At 41.0% G+C, this 19,967-nt stretch overlaps 1 protein-coding gene across 8 annotated transcripts in view; it reads left to right on the forward strand.

The window, feature by feature from the left end:
- The window catches only part of LOC136786317 (TPR and ankyrin repeat-containing protein 1-like), a 22,979-nt gene continuing 3,012 nt past the window's right edge, over nt 1-19,967 (forward strand). For 2 of the 8 annotated variants that reach the window (XM_066992391.1, XM_066992388.1), the window contains exons 1-10: nt 1-143; nt 8,481-8,522; nt 8,649-8,783; nt 10,321-10,444; nt 10,980-11,127; nt 12,159-12,274; nt 13,149-13,232; nt 15,999-16,137; nt 16,709-16,840; nt 18,700-18,870. In XM_066992391.1, the coding sequence (XP_066848492.1) occupies nt 133-143; nt 8,481-8,522; nt 8,649-8,783; nt 10,321-10,444; nt 10,980-11,127; nt 12,159-12,274; nt 13,149-13,232; nt 15,999-16,137; nt 16,709-16,840; nt 18,700-18,870 (1,102 nt within the window). In that variant the 5' untranslated portion in view covers nt 1-132. Of the gene's footprint in view, nt 144-2,458; nt 2,528-8,480; nt 8,523-8,648; nt 8,784-10,320; nt 10,445-10,979; nt 11,128-12,158; nt 12,275-13,148; nt 13,233-15,998; nt 16,138-16,708; nt 16,841-18,699; nt 18,871-19,967 lie in introns of all 8 variants that reach the window. The other 6 variants (XM_066992389.1, XM_066992392.1, XM_066992394.1 and 3 more) reach the window with 6 other exon arrangements.

Genomic DNA, 19,967 nt, shown 5'->3' on the forward strand with positions numbered 1-19,967 from the left:
GGCTGAGCTGCTCCCCTCTCCCTGCAAAGCAAGGCTGCCGCCAGGTTTCTGTGTTGGAAAAGTGGGCTGGGCACGCTGCTGAGGAAAGAAGAGCTTTCTCAGCTGCTGCGTTTATCGCCTGGTTCGCGGGAGATGAGCTTCAGGTTGGTAGAATGCTTTTAGCTCGCCTGGGAAGAGGCTTTGCGTTCTCAGGAAAACGTGCAAAAAAAACAGTGTTTCCTACCACTGTTCTTACCTGCATGCAGCAAAACTTGGCCAGTGGTGGCTGCAATCTGTGCATGAGCTTGGAAACCTTGCTGTTAGGAGATTGTTTTTTGTTTTCCCTTTTTTTTTTTTTAATTCTCTATTCCAGATGTCACATCATCCTGAGCTAATCTAAAGAAAGGAAATACTGAGACTGCTTGTTCCCTTTGCTTTCTTATGGGGTCACTGCTGTTTGATGACAGGAGCCTTGCTAGGCTGAGTAAACAGCTGTAGCAGTGTAAACACATCTTGCTGGGATGGGGTTAGGGCTTGGACTTCTCAGCTAGATGAGGCATTTCAAGACTGTTGTTGGTTCAGATGATAGGAAGCAGGATTAACAGTTTCTGCTGTTTTGTGAGGGGGTTGTGGTGGTGGTGATTTTTATTTTTTGTAAAATAGTAATGACACTTTCTAGATAGAATCTTGGACATGTTTTCTTCGCATTGCTTTTTCTCCACATAAAATGGGAGATGTGAGTCCTTTCTACGTTTAATAAAGAAGCTGTGTTGCTTTGTAAGTATATGTATGCTTACACAATGTTTTTCTTGAAAATATAATTCCACACTTGCTTTAACCGTTGTTTCCCTGAGGTGTACTTTATTACTGATAAGATCCAAAGAGGGGAAGGTCATCTGAAACTGAAAGAAAGAGCCTGTTTATTTCCCCTTAGCAAAACAGGATATGCTGGGGAGCAAGGCCAAACCTGTTGCCAGTGCAAGCTGTGGAGCAGTCTTCAAGGAAAGCTAATCCCCATGTGCTGGGTGTGACTTCAGCCTGTGAGGGAAGGAGGAAGGATGTTAAGAGAGAGCACCTTAAATCCGGGATGGTGTATCATGGCCTTTTCTCAGGACCTGTGACACCGAACAGATTAGTGATGCATTGAGGTCTTGTCTATAAACAGGGAGCTGTGATTCTCCATCTTTCAGTAGTGCTATTTTTCCTTGTAGCTTTTCCAGAGGGCCTTCCCAAAGGGAAGAGGGCATCCCAAAATGGGATGCAGTCTCGATGACATGAAGGCACCCTATGTAATGAAGGATGAGCTCAGGAAGTTGCGAGGAGTCTGTAACAATCCAGTCTTTCAGGTTTCTATTGCACAGCTCATGGGTGTAAAGCTCTGGTTTCACAGCAAGCGCTCAGGGTCTAAAGCAGGTAGAGTGCTGCTGTTCTGGCATGTGCACACTGCTCTCCTTCCCTGGGATGGGAACTGGGAAGTTTGTCTTGTTCTTGTGACGTGCTTATGATTTCCATTGCCTCGCCATGTTGCTTCCTGGCCTTAGCACCTTTTCTGTGGGCAAGGTGACCACAGATCCATCCTCTGGAGGATTTATTGGTAACGTTTTAATGGCATCCTTGTCTTGAGGTTTTTCTTGGATTGTTGCGAGCTGACAGGACTGACACAGTGCTACTGGCTGGGCTTGGGTCCCACTTCTGTTATCTTGTTACTGGTCATGCTCTGAAGAGGAGCTGGACTGCTAGGCAGAGTCAACTACGCACGTTTGGTGTGTGAGGGGTTGGGGATGTCAGGCAGCTGGGCGTAGTTATGAGTAATAATTACTTTATAATAGTTTGTGTAAATAGAAACCAGTGTCCAGTGGTTATCTGGAGAAGGAGGACCTGAAGAGGTCATTCAGGCCGACCTTGCCCAGAGTAGGGCCCTGGGTCACAGCACAAGTCTCCCTGTGCTTGTATTACACTTGCTCTGCTTGTTTCACCCAGATTGTACATGTCCTCCTTATTTGCTTTGTACATACCATTCAAGATATTAACAGAGCATTGAGGCTCCCGTGCTAATCATATTCTCGTACGTGGGGAGTGTGTGCCGCATGTCAATTAGGATGTCTTGTTTCTGACCACACCTGTGCCCTGCAGCCAGCGCTTTACTACTGTGCTGGTTTCTAGGGGAAAGCTCAGCTTGAGCGCAGTCAGATGTTTCATCTTTTCAGCTGCTTCGTGTGTTTCTCGAAAGCAAAACCCCAGAGGTTAGATGTCTCACAGCTAACTTCTCAACCACAGGCGCAGCGCTTGTGTGTGGGATCCGATGCGAAACTGGGTCCCTGAGCAAGACATGTTTTGTCCTGTGGTATGTCCTGGCTTGGTGCAGGGCTCAGTGCTGTGCTGGTGGCCGCTGGAGGGATGGAAAGGTAGTAGGGTTCCTTCAGGACTGATGGCAATCTGTAAAGGTGATGAGTCATGAGTTTTTGTTGTTCTTTTGCAGGGCAGAATGAGGAAGTGCTTTGCTTTCTTATTGATAGGCTTTTGGTTTGTGAGGACCAGCTTCTCCAAGGTGAGCTGATGTATGTTGCAAGAGTTTAAAACAGTCTTTGTGAGACATATTAACATATTTGCATATTCACAAACATCAGTATGACTTTTCCAGACCAAACAGATCCTTGAGGATGGCAATGCTAAAAATCTCAACTTCTTTCCCTCCCTCTGCATGAGATCTCTTAATGTGTCAAGTTATGTCCTGGTCAGCACTAACCCATTCATACTGATTGCAGAAGTTGTATTTTTTTTATCTGCCATTCTTCCAAGGCCTCTTCTCAAAGCACAGGCAGTTTCAAGACTTTTTTGTGTGCCACTTCTGCATCTGATGAAAAAGGAAAGATCCTGTAAGAAGTATATTTTCTTTTTTTCTGCTTTTCACTGTTGGATTTATGCCTGTATGTGTTCATGGGAGACTTCCATAAATATGGATTTGGTAGCTGTTGTTGTCAGAAAGGCTAATAAAACTGGCTAGCAGGCAGAGCATTGACTTCTCAAGGTATGGCCTTCTCACCCTGTGTTTTTCTTTTTTTGGGGGATCTGCCCTGACATTTGCATGCATCTATACCAGGACATAGTGTACGTGTCATTCAGAAAGACCTGTATGTGGCATCCTTTATCTGGGTGGTGGGCACGTGGCAGTTAAGTGTGACATGGCAATGCCTTCATGATGGCACTGTGCTCTCATAGCCAGCCTGCTCTTGTCGGGCAAGAGCTAATGCGAGCCTCAAGGCTGCCTGTTGAGAAAACATGAATTACCTGAATGCTGATCACATGTATTTAGCTTGTTTGCTTTACTGCTGGGCTTTTTTTTTTTCCCTCCCTGCCTGTTGCCAGTTGGTAGTGTCTGCCTGTTAGGTTAGGGTGGAAAGAGTAAGGATCATTTATTCCTCTGCTTACTAAGAAAGAGGAATGCAGAGTCTTTAGAAGCTGGGTTTCCTGAAAAAGGAAAGATACTTTTTTTTTTTTAACCACTATTTTAATTCAGATGCAGAACTCCCCAGATAGTATTACTTCACTTTTTGCTTCCATTATGGAAAGCTACTGTTCCTCAAGAATAAAACTGTTATTCTACCACTGGGTAATGCCACAGGATTGAAGCCTTACAGCTTAGCTTTCAGTATCAACAACAATTAAAAGCCTGGCTATGTAACAACCTTCGCTCTTTCTCTGTGAACAAGCAGTTATCCTGGGTCTGGTTGGGATGGAATTAATTTTCTTCATAGCAGCTGGCATGGTGCCGTGTTTTAGATTTGTGACCAAAACAATTCTGGTAACAAACTGATGCTTTTGCTGAGCGGTGTTTGCGCAGCCTCGAGGCCATCTCTGTTTCTCACTCTGTCCCTTCCCAGTCAATAGACTGGAGGTGTGCAAGAGTTTGGGAGGGGATACAAGCAGGCAGGTGACCTGAAAGAGATACCATGCCAAACCACATCAGGCTCAGCAGTAAGAAGGGAGAGGAGCGGGCTTACGGAGGCTTTATGTAGTTTCTCTATTAAAGTACATAAACTGGACACAGATGAAACAAACAGGCTGCTCAGGTTTGCTCTCAGTTTTATGAAGTTTTCAGTATTGCCAACTTCAGATGTTCAGAAAGCACAAGCTTGCCTCTTGGGATCGATGACTGGTGTATAGAGCACAATGTTTTTCAAAAATGACAAATGGGGTTGTGGGCAGTCTCTATTTGGGTTTTCAAGCTTATCAGCTGAAGCAAGGGGACTCAAAGCGTAGCATTGTAACTCTCTGGAATTGTCCCGCTTGTGAGGGTGGTCTGACTGAACCAGTTTGGGACACCAACCATTGCAATAACTTAAGAGTTGGCAGCATGTAAAGTACATGGGAATTTTGCCCACTGGCAACATGTTGTCGTTTAACCCAGCAAGCAGCAAAACATGACAGAGCCATTTACTTCCCCGCACCCCCCCCCCCCCCCCCGCATGAGGAGAAGAACAAGAACAAACAAAACAACAAGAATAAACGAAGCAAATGATGCTCAGTGTAACTTTTCACTACCTGCTGACTGATGCCCAGCCATTTCCTGAGCAGTGGCAGCTGCCCCTGTTGTATGGTGTGGGGCATACCTGTGGGCAGTGTGTGCCAGCTGTCCTGGCTGCGTCCCCTCCCAGCTCCTGGTGCACCCCCAGCCTCCTCACTGGCAGGACAGCACCGGAAGCTGAAACTCCTTGCTCTGTGCAAGCACTGTTCTGCAGCAACTGCAAGACTGGTGTGTTATCAGTGTTGTTCTTATCCTAAGTCCGGAAAACAGCACCATACCGGTTACTGGGAAGACAATTGACTTTATCCCAGCCAAAACCAGGATACAGCAATCGGAGTTGGAATAGAGTATTTCTGACTTAACTGCATAATCTTGTGTTGTAATTCTTCAGGTATAAATGGATATGCTTCATTTTGCTGCCAGAGTTGTGTGGGTTGCTTCAGGAGCTGTAAAAATAAGTCAACAAAGTAGATAATCTTGTCTGATTCTTTTTTTTTTTCCTTTGAAAGACAAGTTCTCAGATTTGGGCCACGAGTCTCCTAGACCAAAAACTTTTTCCAAGCAATCTTCTGTTTCACAGATGCCATAACTTAGGAGAGACCTGTACTTCTTGAAAGGAACCAATGTCACCAAGAAAAAAAATCTGTTATTTACATATATTTTGTGTGTGTATATATATATATATCTGTTATAGTTATATTCAGATGGACGTGTGATCTGGGCACTTGACCTTTCCTTGTACCAGCTGAAGGCAGAGTAATAGGTCATGTATTTTTAATGCTGGCCTCACTCAACAGACTTCAGTGTAATAGGTCTTACTTAGTATACTGGTTTGGGATTAAAAATGCTTATGCTGCAGGAAGATGTTAGGCAACAGCAAGTCATGATGTGCTAGTCAGTACAGTGATTCTTTTCGATAATTAATTTAGATGTCAGATTTGCGCACCTGTGTATCTCTTGGGTCTGCAAAATTGGCTGTAGTTGCTAAAGCCTACAGCAGACATCCTAGTTATTTAAATGACCTATGGTTTGAGGTTTTGGCTGGCAAGCTCCAGTGTTGGAAAAGCACAGGAGTTTGTGATCTGTTGGAAATCCTGCTGCTCCACGTGGGAGGGGCTGGGGAGTTTTCACCTCCTGAATTGAAACAGGGAGCTCAGATCCAAAATGTCTTATCGCATGATGCCTTTAAAAGGCCTTTTAAAATGTGTGTTGCAACTGGGGGTCTTTTTGCTGTATTGTGGGGAAAAGAATTTCTTTTCCAAATTTCTTTTGGATACCTTTTATTTTTAATTGTATTTTATCTTGCTTTTCTTTGTAGTCTACTTAAATATAATTCTGGGTTTAAAAAAAAAAAAAAAACGAAAACCTTACCCTAAGGAGAAGCATAGCTTTTCTTGAAAGACCAGGCTTGCAATTCAACTATGATTTTAAAAAACAAAGAAACAGGGAGAGGTCCTGGATGACTGGAGACTTGCTAATGTGATGCCCATCTATAAGAAGGGTTGTAAAGAGGATCTGGGGAACTACAGGCCTGTCAGCCTGACCTTGGTCTCAGGAAAGGTGATGGAACAGGTTGTCTTGAATGCAATCATGCAATGTATGTGGGACAACTGGGGGATCAGACTCAGTCAGCATGGGTTCATGAAAGGCAAGTCCTGACTGACCAACCTCATCTCCTTCTATGACTAGGTGACCTGCCTGGTAGATGAGGGAAAGCCTGTTGACATAGTCTACTTAGACTTCAGCAAGGCCTTTGATGCAGTCTCCCATGGTATTCTCCTGGAGAAACTGGCAGCCCATGGCTTAGACAGGTACACACTTTGCTGGATTAAAAACTGGCTGGACAGCCAGGCCAAGAGAGTGGTGGTGAACAGAGTGACATTCAGCTGACGACTGGTCACCAGTGGTGTTCCCCTGGCTTCAGTGTTGGGGACCATCCTCTTTAACGTATTTATTGATGACTTGGATGAGGGAATTGAGTGCACCCTCAGTAAGTTTGCAGATGACACCAAGCTAGGGGGAAATGTTGATATATAGGAGTGTAGGAAGGCCCTGCAGAGGGACCTGGACAGGATGGGTCGATGAGCAGAGGCCAATGGGATGAGGTTCAACATGCCTAAGTGCCAGGTCCTGCCCTTTGGCCAAAATCCCATGTGGTGCTACAGGCTTGGGGCAGAGTGGTTCAAAAGCTGTGCAGAGGAAAAGGATCTGGGGGTGTTGGTGGATGCTCACCTGAACATAAGCTGGCAGTGTGCCCAGGTGGCCAAGAAGGCCAATGGCATCCTGGCTTGTATCAGGAATAGTGTAGCCAGCAGGAGCAGGGAGGTGATCATCCCCCTGTACTCTGCTCTGGTGAGGCCACACCTCAAGTACTGTGTTCAGCTTGGGCCCCTCAGTACAAGAACATCGAGGCCCTGGAGTGTGTCCAGAGAGGGGCTATGAGGCTGGTGAAGGGCCTGGAACACAAGTCCTGTGAGGAGCGGCTGAAGGAACTGGGGTTCTTTCCTCTGGAGAAGAGGAGGCCCAAAGGGAACCTTATTGCTCTCTACAACTACCTGAAAGGAAGGTGTGGGGAGTTGGGGGTTGGCCTCTTCTCGCAGGTAACTAGTGATAGGATTAGAGAGAGTGGCCTCACGTTGTACTAGGGGAGGTTTAGGTTCGAAATCAGGAGACGTTTCTTCTCCAAAAGAGCAGTCAGGCATTGGAATGGGTTGCCCAGGGAAGTGGGGGCGTCCCTGGGGGTGTTCAAGGAAAGGCTGGACCTGGTGCTTAGGGACATGGCTTAGAGGGTGATAGTGGTGGTAGGGTGATGGTTGGACCAGATGATCTTCAAGGTCTCTTCCAACCTTTATGCTGCTATACCTACATGATGAAACCCTTGGGTAATTGAACTTTTTTGGTACTATTCTTGGTGAAAATTATTTATTTAGCCTTCTGATAGTAAAAAGTTGAAAGCTGGAAGAATTAGGAAAATAGAAGATAGAACCATCTTTTAGCATTTGCTTTTTATTCTTTGCACTGTTACTCTATTTTCCTTTTCTTCTCAGTGTTGTTCATACCATGCAATGTAAAAAAGACCCACTTATGCTATGAGTACGCTTGACTCACTGTCTCAATAAGTAGTATTTTTAACTATATATTGTATGTGCATTGCTCAATGAGGTGATTTGGTTTGTGTATTTAATTTTCCTCAGTTCTTCCTGCTTCCCTGGAAATTTAGTAAGGTGATGTTTGCATTGCAGACATCATCACAGAGCATTTATTTCTTTATTTAAAGAAGACCTAACTTCTGACTGACCTTTTTCCTGAAGCAATCTTGATCTGAGCTTTTGCACAGCACCTGGTTCTTCTGCTGTTGCCTCTTCAGAGGTGTGTGCTGCTTCTCCCCTCTGTGTAGTGCATTTCATCCTGCTGAGCGGATGTGCAGATGAGGCCCAATGTCATCCACAGCATGCCTCTTAATACCTCTGTGTTAACGATGTAGTAGTGATTTGCAATGCTTCAGGTTCATCTTGAGGAGTGCTGTGGAGAAAATGTCAGTATTTTTTGGTTTGTCTACAGGCTCATATATTAAGACATGTCTAGTTTGGTTTACTTGAAGAGATTTTTACAGGTGCTGTTAGCGGGTTACAGATTGATACTAGTTTTTTTCTGCGCCTGTTAGAACCTGGATAATAAATAACCCTGTGCATTCCTTCTTGGGGATTTAATCTTACTTGCTAATACTGAGATTTGTGAGATTAATAGAGCCATTCAAAGGTAATGGAAATGGCTTTTAAACATAAAATCCAGTTGTGAAGAATGATTCTATTCAAGGCTTTAGCATTCTATTTTGTCACCTGTTTTCTTGACGTTCTTTCTCGACATACATGTAGCTACTTTTCTATTTGTATTTGTTTACCCAGCTGCTTGAAAATGTGATTACTTTTATGAGAAACCTGATATTACAATTTTAATTACGAAATATTTTTCTCAGTCAGTTGCAGTTGATGCCTGTTCCAACCTTTAATTTCTCCAGGTTAGTTGTTTTTTTGTCCTCCTTTTCAAATATGCAATACCTAAGGCAAAAGTTTAAGTGGATTTTTGGGAACAGAAGTGTCTCAAATCAATGCTGTCTGATTTTTTTTTTCCCTCTCACAATTAGCATGGATGCCATGCAATATGCCCAGTTTATGAAAAAAGCTGGGAATGAGGACTTTAAAAATGGAAGTTACTCTTTGGCCGTCAGAAAGTATGATCAAGCTCTGCTTATGCTTATTCAGATAAGGCAATGGATCCTGTAAGTATTCTCTGATTACCAGGTGTGAACCATTAGGTGCAGTACTACAATTAACTGAGAACTGTTTCTTTTCCTGACACTTGACTTTCTTTTTTTTGTCACACTCTTTGGTATTGCAGTTTTATAATTAAAGAGGAATTGTTCTTGATGTGTATGTGGGAGATAAGTTAATAACCTTAATCTGAATGCTTTTATATAAATGTTAGTTATAAATGAGTATAATTAAAACTCTAATTTTCCATAACCATGTTGGTTTGTGTTAAATTACTTCTGTTTTGAAGCTGACATTGTGGATTAATGTTGCTGTGGTTCTACCAGGTACTGGTCATGTCCATGGGTCATCAATTCTTTTTAAAAACAATTCATGCAGGTTACTTTACTTGGACTTTCTTAGTATTCTAAGATCTGTTCAAACTTTTTAGCCAAAGAGTTCTTTGGATGTTTCTTTCCAAATGGTAAGTGCTTGTTGTCATCAGTAAACATCAGTTGCTAATATTATTAGTGATTAAATAACTGAGTATTGTTAACTATTAAATATTCATTTCTGCCATGTATTAGCACTGATGTTTACCCTATTTAACACCAGCCAGTTTGACTGTTTGCCCTTGGGTTTTTTGACTAAGGGTGGTAAAACACAGTCTAGAGCGTATGGGGGGAGTGGGACCAAGCAAGGACAGAGCTGAGGAAGCCTTCTCCACTTTGCAAGCAACAATATTTTGTCTTCTCACAGGGTCTGCTCCTGGGCTTCTCTTTGCCGTAGGTTACTTTGGCAGGATTTACTCACATGCGTGTGCTCTGAACATGTCTGGTGAAGTTGAAACAACTTTCTTGAGAGTGTGTTAGTAGATAAGAATAATGTGGAGGATGCAGCACCACACTACATACTGTTTAAGTACAGACAAGATAGGCTTTTCAGGCTTCCCAGTACCCTGTGATCTGTAGTTCGTATGTTTTGAGCAGCTGTTTCCAGAAACTCTCTTGCATTCAAATGCATGTACTTTAGTATATTCTATTCTCCAAAATACACTTATTTCATCAACTGGCATAAATGTAAATAGTTTGTTAACTTCATCAACTTCTGATACAGTAAAATAGTTTTTGTATTTTGGTGGATCTAACTGTATTTAGCATTTGTTCTACCTTTCATATGTCTGTTTTCTCCTATTCTTGGCCACAAACTTAACAGAGTATCTAGGTATATATAGATGGTCTAAACTGTCTCTAAATCCTTGTGGAAACATAGAATATACCATGTTGGAAGGTATGCACAAGGATCATTGAGTTCAGCTCATACTGTGGTATTCCAGTGGGTTGGTCTTCTGCTTCAAAAGGGACCAGGGTATCACTAAAATATAGTTTAAAATGTCACTAAGATTTTATAGCTGATGTTCAAATGATCTTTACTTGCTACAGCTCTGTTTGTTTTCTCTAATTTTGTTAGGTGGGTGATGTGGTTTATTTTTCTTGTTGCTATCTGTAAAGTATCTTGCATCCTTTTTTAATTGAATAAGCAGTTATGCTGGTAATTTATTTTCAGGTGTTCTGAGGACATAGCTGTGTTATACTGCAACAAATCAACTGCCTTGTACAATCTTGGTAAATGGAGAGAAGCAATGTTTTCAGCCTTTGAGAGCTTGCGGTGGAATCCAGAGTATGTTAAGGTATTCAGATGTTTAAGCTGTCTGTTTTTGCCTGCCTTACATTTTAAAACAAGTGTCAATATCTGCTTCGTTTTTAAGATGTGCTAAGCAAATAAAGCATAAAATCATAGAATCAGTGTCTGGCTCTGCCACGTGAACATCAGAATTATTAATATAGTAGTACTTCTAATAAAATGAAGCAGCTCTTTTGCTTGCTGGTTCTTTCTGGATCCCAACAAAAAAGTCCATATTGCTAACAGTATATCTTCTCATCCTTTATTTTCCAATTTTTCTATTACTCTAGTTATCTTTATTGTTTTTTGTAGTATTTGCAATGACATCAATAGCAGATAGTGAATTACAAGGGATTTGATTGCATTTTTTTGGATATGTTTGTGAGAAGCTGTGAAAATAGTAGTACATGCCATTTTACAGCGCACTTAGTGATTTAGAAGAAAATAATTTTCTTCTAAACGTTCTTGATCTCATGTGGCCAAGATCTGACTATTTTCCTAACAGTTGTGTGGTTTTCTTTTTGTGTTTTTTTTTCCCTTAGGCTTATTACAGAGCTAGCCACTCGTCGACCATGTCAAACTCTTTTGAGGTGATTTCTGTGTTTCATAAGGGTTTGATACTTCTGAATGCTTCCGTAGATCTATCTCAGGTTGCTGATTTTATAGCAGGAATATTCACAAGTGTCAATGGTAAGCTCTGGTTAAAAGCTTAATCTTTTTAAGGGCCTTTCAGTAGTGATGGGAACAACACAAGTCCTTTGTAGAGCAACCTCCTTGTTGAGATCATTTATTTGGCCCTCAGCACCACAGGTCTGCTTGGGGATTATGAATATGCTGAGTAGCCTAAGTAAAAGGATGAAATAAACTTGTTACATTCGCATATGGCAAATACCAATGATTCCAAATCACTGTGTAGGGAAGTGTGTTAACTTGCATGAAGATGACAGTTGTAGAGCGGTTAGAAAAAGTTAAAATTCAGAGCCAGGGAGCCAAGGCTGGGTATTCGGAACTCCAGACCTCTAAGGCTTTAATGAATTTTTTTTGTTCATTTTGTTTTTCTGCAAACCACTATGCTTTCCTTTTAGCTAAGTAGATTTGAAAATAATTAGAAGATACTCAGCTTAAATTTAAGCTCATAGTGTAGTGTATTCCTGTGGGGGACTGTCCCTCAGCTAATAAAGGACACCAATGGGAAGACAGAATTTGACCTTTCTGTGCCATTATGTGCTTTTTATCAAGTAATGTTTGCTGTATGTCTCCCTTCTCTCTTAAACTTCTCTCCTCAGTTTCTTCTTGTTTGCTTTTTTGTTTTGTTTGCAAGCTTTGTCTGATGGGACCTGGAGGTGTGCCAAAAGGTTCTGTGTTGTGCCTGTGCTGCATTCAGCTGAACTCAGCCCCATATTAAGGATGTTGATTAGCTTAGCAGCATCCACTAGTGGCAAAATCACCATGAAGTTTACAATGTTGTGGAACTTTCTCGAGGGCAGGGTTTATTTTTTTGTGTTTAATGAAGACCAGCTGCTGGTAACAAGTCACCATTTCAGTTGAGTGGCCAAGGGATGTAGTGTTAAATAAGTCAGATTTGTGTTCCCTATTGGCATTCTCCTGGGCATTAATCAGTACTAAAACTGTCCCTGTGCAGTGAACTAATTTAGTTGGAGACAGCAACTTTAAAAGTGCTGTGTATATTAAAAACCTTTCATAAATGCTTCTTCTTGCAGATGAACGAGTCTTTCCACCAACTTTTTGCCCTGCATATGATTATATTTTCAGTGCAAGGTTTAATGCGCTGATTTGGCAAGCAGAGATGGAAAAGTTGGCCCAGAAAGGAAAGTGGGTAAGTCTGTCCCTGTGAGAACAAGTGTTACATATTGCTGTGCAATAGGCACTCATTTGGTACCTGTTCAGGGTAAGCTTACTTAGTATGCATTTAGTACTGCATGCAGATCACTAAAACATTGAAGAGAAATGGCCCTAAAATGGAGCCCTGGGAAACCCCACTAATGACTGGCTGCTGGCCAGATGTAACTCCATTTATTATAACCCTTTGAGCCAAATCTGTCAGCCAGTTTTTCATCCATCATATTATTTTCTTGTCTAGCTGTATGCTGGACATTTTGTCCAGAGACAGTATTGAAAGCTTTGCTGAAATCCAAAAAGATTACATCAACTGACTTCCCTTGGTCAACTAGATGGATAAGCTTGTCATAAAAGGAAATTAATCTAGTTAAATGGAACTTTTCTGTCATGAGCCTGTGTTGTCTGTGACCAGTGACCTCGTTGTCCTTCAGGTGTTTTTCAGTAACTCCCAGAATAATCTTTTCTTTAATTTGACCAGGCACTGAAGTGAGTCTGACAGGCCTGTAATTACCAAGGTCAACTTTCTCACCCTTCTCGAAAAGGGTCTTTACCAGAAGTATACTGGAGAGACTTTTAGGACCTGACCTTTCAATGTAGTTTCTATTTCTGATTAGATTTTCATTGATCATAGCTTCCCACAATCCACTATATTGTATTAATATGTATATTACATTAATGTATATTACATTAATTCATTTGATAAATGGAAGGGGAGATTGAGCAGCACATTATCTTAAAAAAAAAAAAATCTGAAATGTTGTTAGTCCTTGTTTTGCTCTCCTATGACATCCAGTGAGGCAGTGAAGAATAAAGTTTCTAAATGCGCTTGTAAGATCACATTTTTTTTCTAGTCTTTTCTATTATTGTTGCCCAAGAAGAAAGAATTACCCACCAATCTCAGAGTCAACCAGTTATCACTGAAAAATCTCTTTGAGGTAAAGTAACATCCTTTTTTTCTTGTTTCTTCTTTCTTTCAAGTGAAAGATTTTCCATCTTGTGGACAAGACTTGTAAAACAGAAGAAAGGAAAATAAAACGGAAAATAATATATGGACTTTATTATATTAAATCATCTCTTTTGTCTCTTTTCATTTGATCATTAAAATAATCTTTAATTTGTATAGCTTGTCTAGGTAATTTAGTATTTCCTTTAATTAATCACAAGACCATCTTCCTCTCAAATACAGCAAGCTATTTATGTCAGACCTGGAACCTGACACTACATTTAAAGTAGAAAAAACGTTTGACATCTGTTAAGTTGGTATGTTTTCCAACCAGGATAGCTTACAGTATTCCTGGGATAGAGTATTATCATGCTTTGCCAACCTGCCTCTGGCCTACTTCATGATGCTGAGTATGATTACGGGAGATTGAGCTTGGTACTGTTGGAATTTTCTCTTCCTTTGGTGCCGCAGATTTTTGGTACACTGCTTTAGACGCAGGCAGCAACTGCTGAACTCTCTTGCTGAGGGCTTTGACACTTTCCAGATAATTTAGGGAACCTGGGCAAGAGAGAAACAAGTCCTCATAGACCAAGTAGACTCCTATTGCATTTTGCTGAGGTGACAACATCTGCAGGCAGTGGAATTCCATCTTTCTTGCTTTTCTTTATGTTGCGATTCCTCTTGTTCTGTGATGTTTGGGAACCTCCAAAGCTTTCTGTTATGGAGGGGGAAGGGGTAGTGTTGAAAGAAAACCTTCCAGCTGTCAGGAACTGCCATGCTTATGCATCTTTTGACTGTTGCTGCTGGCTGGCTGTGCCTGCCTTGTGCGTGTGCAGGAGCAGATGGCGTCTGTAGCAGTAAAATACAAAGTTTGTAAAGACAGTGCTCAGTGTATGTGTCTGCTTTCATGCAGTGGATGCCTGTCCTATTTCAATGGCAGTTGAGGTGAAGCTTTTCATGCGTCCCATTAAAAATTCCTATGTCAAGTTGTTTTGTTTTATTCTTCCATTTATTTGTGTAAGTTAGTTAACTAGAGTTTTACTGTTTGTCACCTACATTTAAAAGTTATGGTTAAACACGCACAGAGAAATTTCATTAGGCTTTATGCTGAAGTATACTAGATTTCTTTCCACACTATGGTTTTCCTTTTGGAGCTTTAGAACATATTAATAGGCTGCACAGTACACTTACTTGTTTACAAATTAACAGTTTAGGGTGTATTGATTGAATATGCCAGAATTTGCCATTTAGCTCTTACAATGCTTGTGATATTTTCATCATAATATCTTCAAATTGGGTATTTTTTCCATACGTGTATTTCAGATAGGTGCTTGTTAGAGTGAATGGGAGGAATTCCGAAAGAAAGGGGAAGGCAAAGGAAATAAATTGGCATCTTATAATCTTGTTTATAGTGAAAACAGAAGTATTAGGGGATGAGTATACACAAGCATGCTTTAGTTAGCTAGCATTAGGCAAGTATGCTTTGTTAGTGCCAGTAGAGTAGCCTATATGGGCTACCTTCCACCATCCCTCATGCATTTGCTCAGCTTTTTGAGAGGAGGGATGTGGGTCAGGATCCAGGTCCTGAAAGATCCCTGAGAACTACTTTTCTTTTGCAAAAATTAGAGGAAAATTTGGCTTTCTGAGAGCTGGACCTTCCCTGCTACCACTACATATTCCCTGTAATTTGTTGTATTTTGATTTTGCAACTGTGCACAAACAGTAATTCCTGCCAGTCAAAATTTGGTGTGAGGTGGTAGACTTGTTTGTAGATGTGTGAAGACTGCTATTTAAAAAATGACTGGCACAAATGGAGAAATTGTCTGAATACTGTTTTTGAGCACCCCCCTCATGTCCAGATCCTTCTGGCATATTGTCTCAATTCCCCTCTGAGCTTCCTCTGCCTACCTCCAGAGTTCCTGTATCGCTGCCCCCCTTGCTTGTAGATTGTGCTTCATGTTCATTAAGTCCTTGCTGAAACACTCTTTTTTTTGGTTCAGCTGCCTTCTGCTCAGTCTGTGCTCTTGATCTTGGTGTATAAATTTTCCTGTAAAATCTATACTTCTATCAGATCACCTTCTAGGGATGTATCTGGCCTAAAATCTGTCTCCTAAAGGCTTAACACCTTTTCTTTATGCAAGCAATCATATTATCATTGCTGTCTTCATGATCTTAATGTCTAGATGTTTCCTGAGCTGGATGAGAGAGCAGTGCCTTGTCCTGCTTTCCATCCATGGAGCTCCTGACCTGTATATGGAGATGTTACCTGAATTTCCTATACCTCTTTCTCTCAGACAATCGCTCCCTTTTTCCAGTTTCATGTGTTTTTTCAGTCTTGCTTTAGGGTTACTGTCTGCATAAGCTGCCTCATCTGAGCTAAGAAAGTACAATACCTAGTTACAACAACAGGTACAGTGAGATGCAGTAACATTCAATAGCTGTATAAGGCAGAAAGTTACTCTCAAATACACCGAAGAAATACAGAAATAAGTACTATAAAATAGACTTCAGTTTCAGTGCTTTTCAGAGCATGACAAGATTCTTTCAAAATTCATGAACGTGTCATAGGAGAAACATAATTGTTTTGAGCTTCTACTGGAACTGTTACGTATGTAATAAATGTTTGATTTTTACGATGGATATGGTATGGTTGTTACTGTTCCACCTATTCCTGTCTTTAAAAAAAAACGTGGAAATAGGATTTAAAAAAACAGTCTTCTGAGTATGTAAAATAATGTGGTGTTATTCTCTTAATCAGACTTCTGAGTCATATGGATGTGATGGGAAGATGCAAGACATAGCAGAATTAGTCAAATGGCTAATTTCCATTGGGACAAAAGTTGAAACCATTGGAGTTTACCCTCTTCATGCTGTTATCAGACTATGTATCAAAGCAAGTAAGTTACATCCACTGCTAAAATCAAGTGTCTTCAGAGAACTGACAGTTTTCATTATTTTTAAAAAGTAAATCTAATGAGATCAGATCATATTGGTATGACCTTGCGTGTATCAATGAAACACATTCTTAAAAAGTTTTAAACTCTTCTAGATCATCTGTGCTTGATAGCAATACAAATCTAATATGGATGTTCTCTTTTGTGGTTTGGAGCGTAAGAGTGCTTGATATGGGTCTTTCAGAACCTAAATGTGTCAGCTTTGAAAACACTTTCTTCCTGCCACCTCAGTGTGGAGCGACAATTTCTGTATGTGCTAAAGTCATGAGTCTTCCTGAGCGGCACATGCTGCGAGTCAGTGAGAACGGAGCATCATGTCTCCCATAATGCAGCTGGCTCTGACCATTATTTCTTTTACGTGTTCTTGTCTCTTACTCACAATGCTTGAGAAAGGGTTTTATACAGGTGCATCTTTCCACTTTACAGTGTGGGGGAGGTGTAAAAAACAAACAAAAAAAAGTATCTGTTTCTGTTATATCTGTCTACCATTTATAACAAATTTTTTTGATTTCAGGAAGGAACCATGTTTTCAGGTGGTTATTGACTCAGAGGCCAGACTTGAGGGACACAATAAACCAGCAAGACAGAGGTGGATGCACCCTCCTGCATATCGTGGCATCTTCCAGTGAATATTCCTGGAAACACAGTAAATACCTCCTTTTTATTCCTATTGGTGTTTTTTATTCATATTGGTGTGTTTGTTTTCATACGGAAAAGTGAAGAATGGAAGAAAACTTCAGGCTGTAGTGTTTACTATTTCAGGCTAGGGAAGAAAACGATATAGCCCTGTTATCTAGATATAGACTTTTATAGTAGTAACTGATGACCAAACATTTCAGCAATTCCCTTCTAAAGCTGTATACCTGATTTTGTGACCACTTGCTTTGCTCCTTGATTTGACTGGTTTTGATTTTTTCCCATAAGTATGCTATAGTTTTTAATTACCTTTTAAATCTTGATGTGCCTGTAAAATCGTATGAGGCCTTTTGGAAACCTGTCCTAAGTGTTGGTTTCTTGTTTTAGTTTTTTTAATGAGGTGAAACTTTAATATCTAAGTAGCAGTGTGCGTTATCAGAGGTGAAAAATGAAATGCTTTTTCTTTCACATTTTCTGTGATACTACTTTTGTTAACTTAGCCTGGCTTTTTTCCTTGTATTTCTTACTCTGTACACTACGTGGCAAGAGGAAACAAGCATCAATACCAAGATAACTCCACACTTCGAGGTCACTGAATGCAATGACATCCCGGTGGCTCTCTTTAATAGTATGAATGAGATGCACACAGCCTATATCTAATTAATTGCATTTCCTGGAAAGGAGCCACACTTCTTTCACAGCAGTTCCATCTGTTGCTACAAGACTCCTGTGTTTCCAGAAGAAACCATACATATATTTATAGATACATTTAAAAAAAAAAAAACAACAAACCACTTGCATCCCTCCACTTACAAAAAAAAATAACCCCTAAAGTAGCTTGAATAGTAAGGCTTAGACATGCAAAGCACGACAGTTGTGTTAGCTTGCATCACTCTTACCTTATCCGGGTTTTGCCTTCAGCACATATGACAGTGTGCCGTGGCGCTGTGCCTTGGGGAAGTGTAGTGGTCTAACACTTCTTTGTGCAGCATTTCTCAGCATTCTCCTGCATGACTTGGTATTTTGGTGTTCCTGTGCTCCTCCAGCTTTCTGTTGGCATGGCTCATAGCAAATGAGCAGCTCTTTGAGATGAGGAGTACAGGCAACTGCTTGCAGGGCTGTGAAGTGCCCCTGGTAGTGCCATGTGACACAGTAAGAGAGAATTCCAGAATATTAAATACTCCAGAATATTAAATACTCCAGAATATTCCAGAATATTAAATACTGTGTCAAGACCTTAAATCACTGTTATATTTACTGTATATATATTTTATCTGTAATCAATTTCAAAACAAGTATAGTAGTTTCCATTGAAAACAATGGCACCTGCCATTGGTCAAACTAGAAAGCTTTGTTACAAGGCTTTATTACCACAAAAATGTGTTTTATCCTGCATAGGGAAGAGAATCAGTACCTAGCTATATATATTCAAACATGAATATGTAAGAGACTGTTTTGTTAAGTCACCTTATAACCAATAGAGAGTCCTCCTTTTTATTTATGTACCAAGCAGTTTGCCTAGAGACTGGAGAATAGGATTGAGGCTTAAAGGGAGGAGATGTATTCCACCTGCTGCCTCTGGCCAGTGATACGCTCTTGAGGAATCAAGTCACTTTGTTTTTGTTCCCTTTTCCCAACTTAAAATAATGAAGATAGGGTTTCAATTTTTAACAGCTCTTTGGTTTCTTTTGGGGACAATACCTAACAATACTTTTGGGGATAATACCGACATAACATTCTTATGACACTGGAAAAGATAACTATTTTTTAAATGAAATTATGCTAGAACTATGCCATGATCTTTGAAACAAACAAAGAACCCGAACAATGGGAGTTACTCTTCTAATGCTTTTTCTTGTAATATTTTAGGTCAAACAGAAGATGTGCTCATGCTCCTGAGTTTTGGGGTTGATCCTACCATTCCAGATGCACGGTCAAGATATGTCATAGATATCTTGAAAAAGAATAAAAACTTTACTGTTGTCAAAGCAGTCAGAGATCACACTGAGAAACACACTTCTTCCTCTGTGGAATTGGAAGGTACTGCATGGACTCTGTACTTTTCCTGTTTTTGAATTATGTGCTTTAGGTACAAAATTGTTTCATTTGTAATTGGTAATAGCAGGTGGATTTTATGTAACCCTCTGTATGAGTCATCAAGCTGAGTCAATGTTGAACACTCTGTCCTTGTCTGAAGGTGTCTGCTGTCCAACTACGTTCTTTACTTACCATGCAATCATGTAATAAGTAACTACAAGTTGCACCAAGTATATATAAGCTGCTGGTGTTTCTTTGTTTTTTCCCATTAGCACAAGGCTCCCCCCACCATAACGAAGTGCCGGGTGCTGCACTTTGATCACAGCAACCTTATGCAATGCTACAGGCTTGGAGCAGAGTGGTTCAAAAGCTGTGCAGAGGAAAAGGATCTTGGGGTGCTGATTGATGCTTACCTGAACATGAGCTGGCAGTGCCAGGTGGCCAAGAAGGCCAATGGCATCCTGGCTTGTATCAGGAATAGTGTAGCCAGCAGGAGCAGGGAGGTGATCGTCCCCCTTTCTCACTATAAGAAGGGCATCGAGGCCCTGGAATATATCCAGAGAAGGGCTATGAAGCTAGTGAAGGGCCTGGAACACAAGTCTTATGAGGAACCTCTGAGGGAACTGGGGTTGTTTAGTCTGGAGAAGAGGAGGCTCGGGGGGAGACCTTATCGCTCTCTACAACTACCTGAAAGGAAGGTGTGGGGAGCTGGGTTGGCGGCTTCTTGCAGGTAACTAGTGACAGAACTAGAGGGAATGGCTTCAAGTTGCACCAGGGGAGGAAACTGTCCTGGTTCTGTCCCCTCCTAGCTCCTGCTGCACCTCCAGCCTGCCTGCTGGCAGGGCAGTGGGAGAAGCTGGAAAGTCCTTGGCTTAGTGTAAGCACTGCTCTGCAACAACTAAAACATCAACATTATTCTCATCCTAAATCCCAAATACAACACCATACCAGCTACTAGGAGGAAAATTAACTCTATCCTAGCCAAAACCAGGACAGATATGAGGCTGGAAATTCTGAGATATTTCTTCTCAGAAAGAGTCAGGCATTGGAACGGGCTGCCCAGGGAGGTGGTGGCATCACTGTACCTGGAGGTGTTCAAG

This window comes from Anser cygnoides, chromosome 2 (assembly GCF_040182565.1).
Source record: "Anser cygnoides isolate HZ-2024a breed goose chromosome 2, Taihu_goose_T2T_genome, whole genome shotgun sequence".
Taxonomy (NCBI): Eukaryota; Metazoa; Chordata; class Aves; order Anseriformes; family Anatidae; genus Anser; species Anser cygnoides.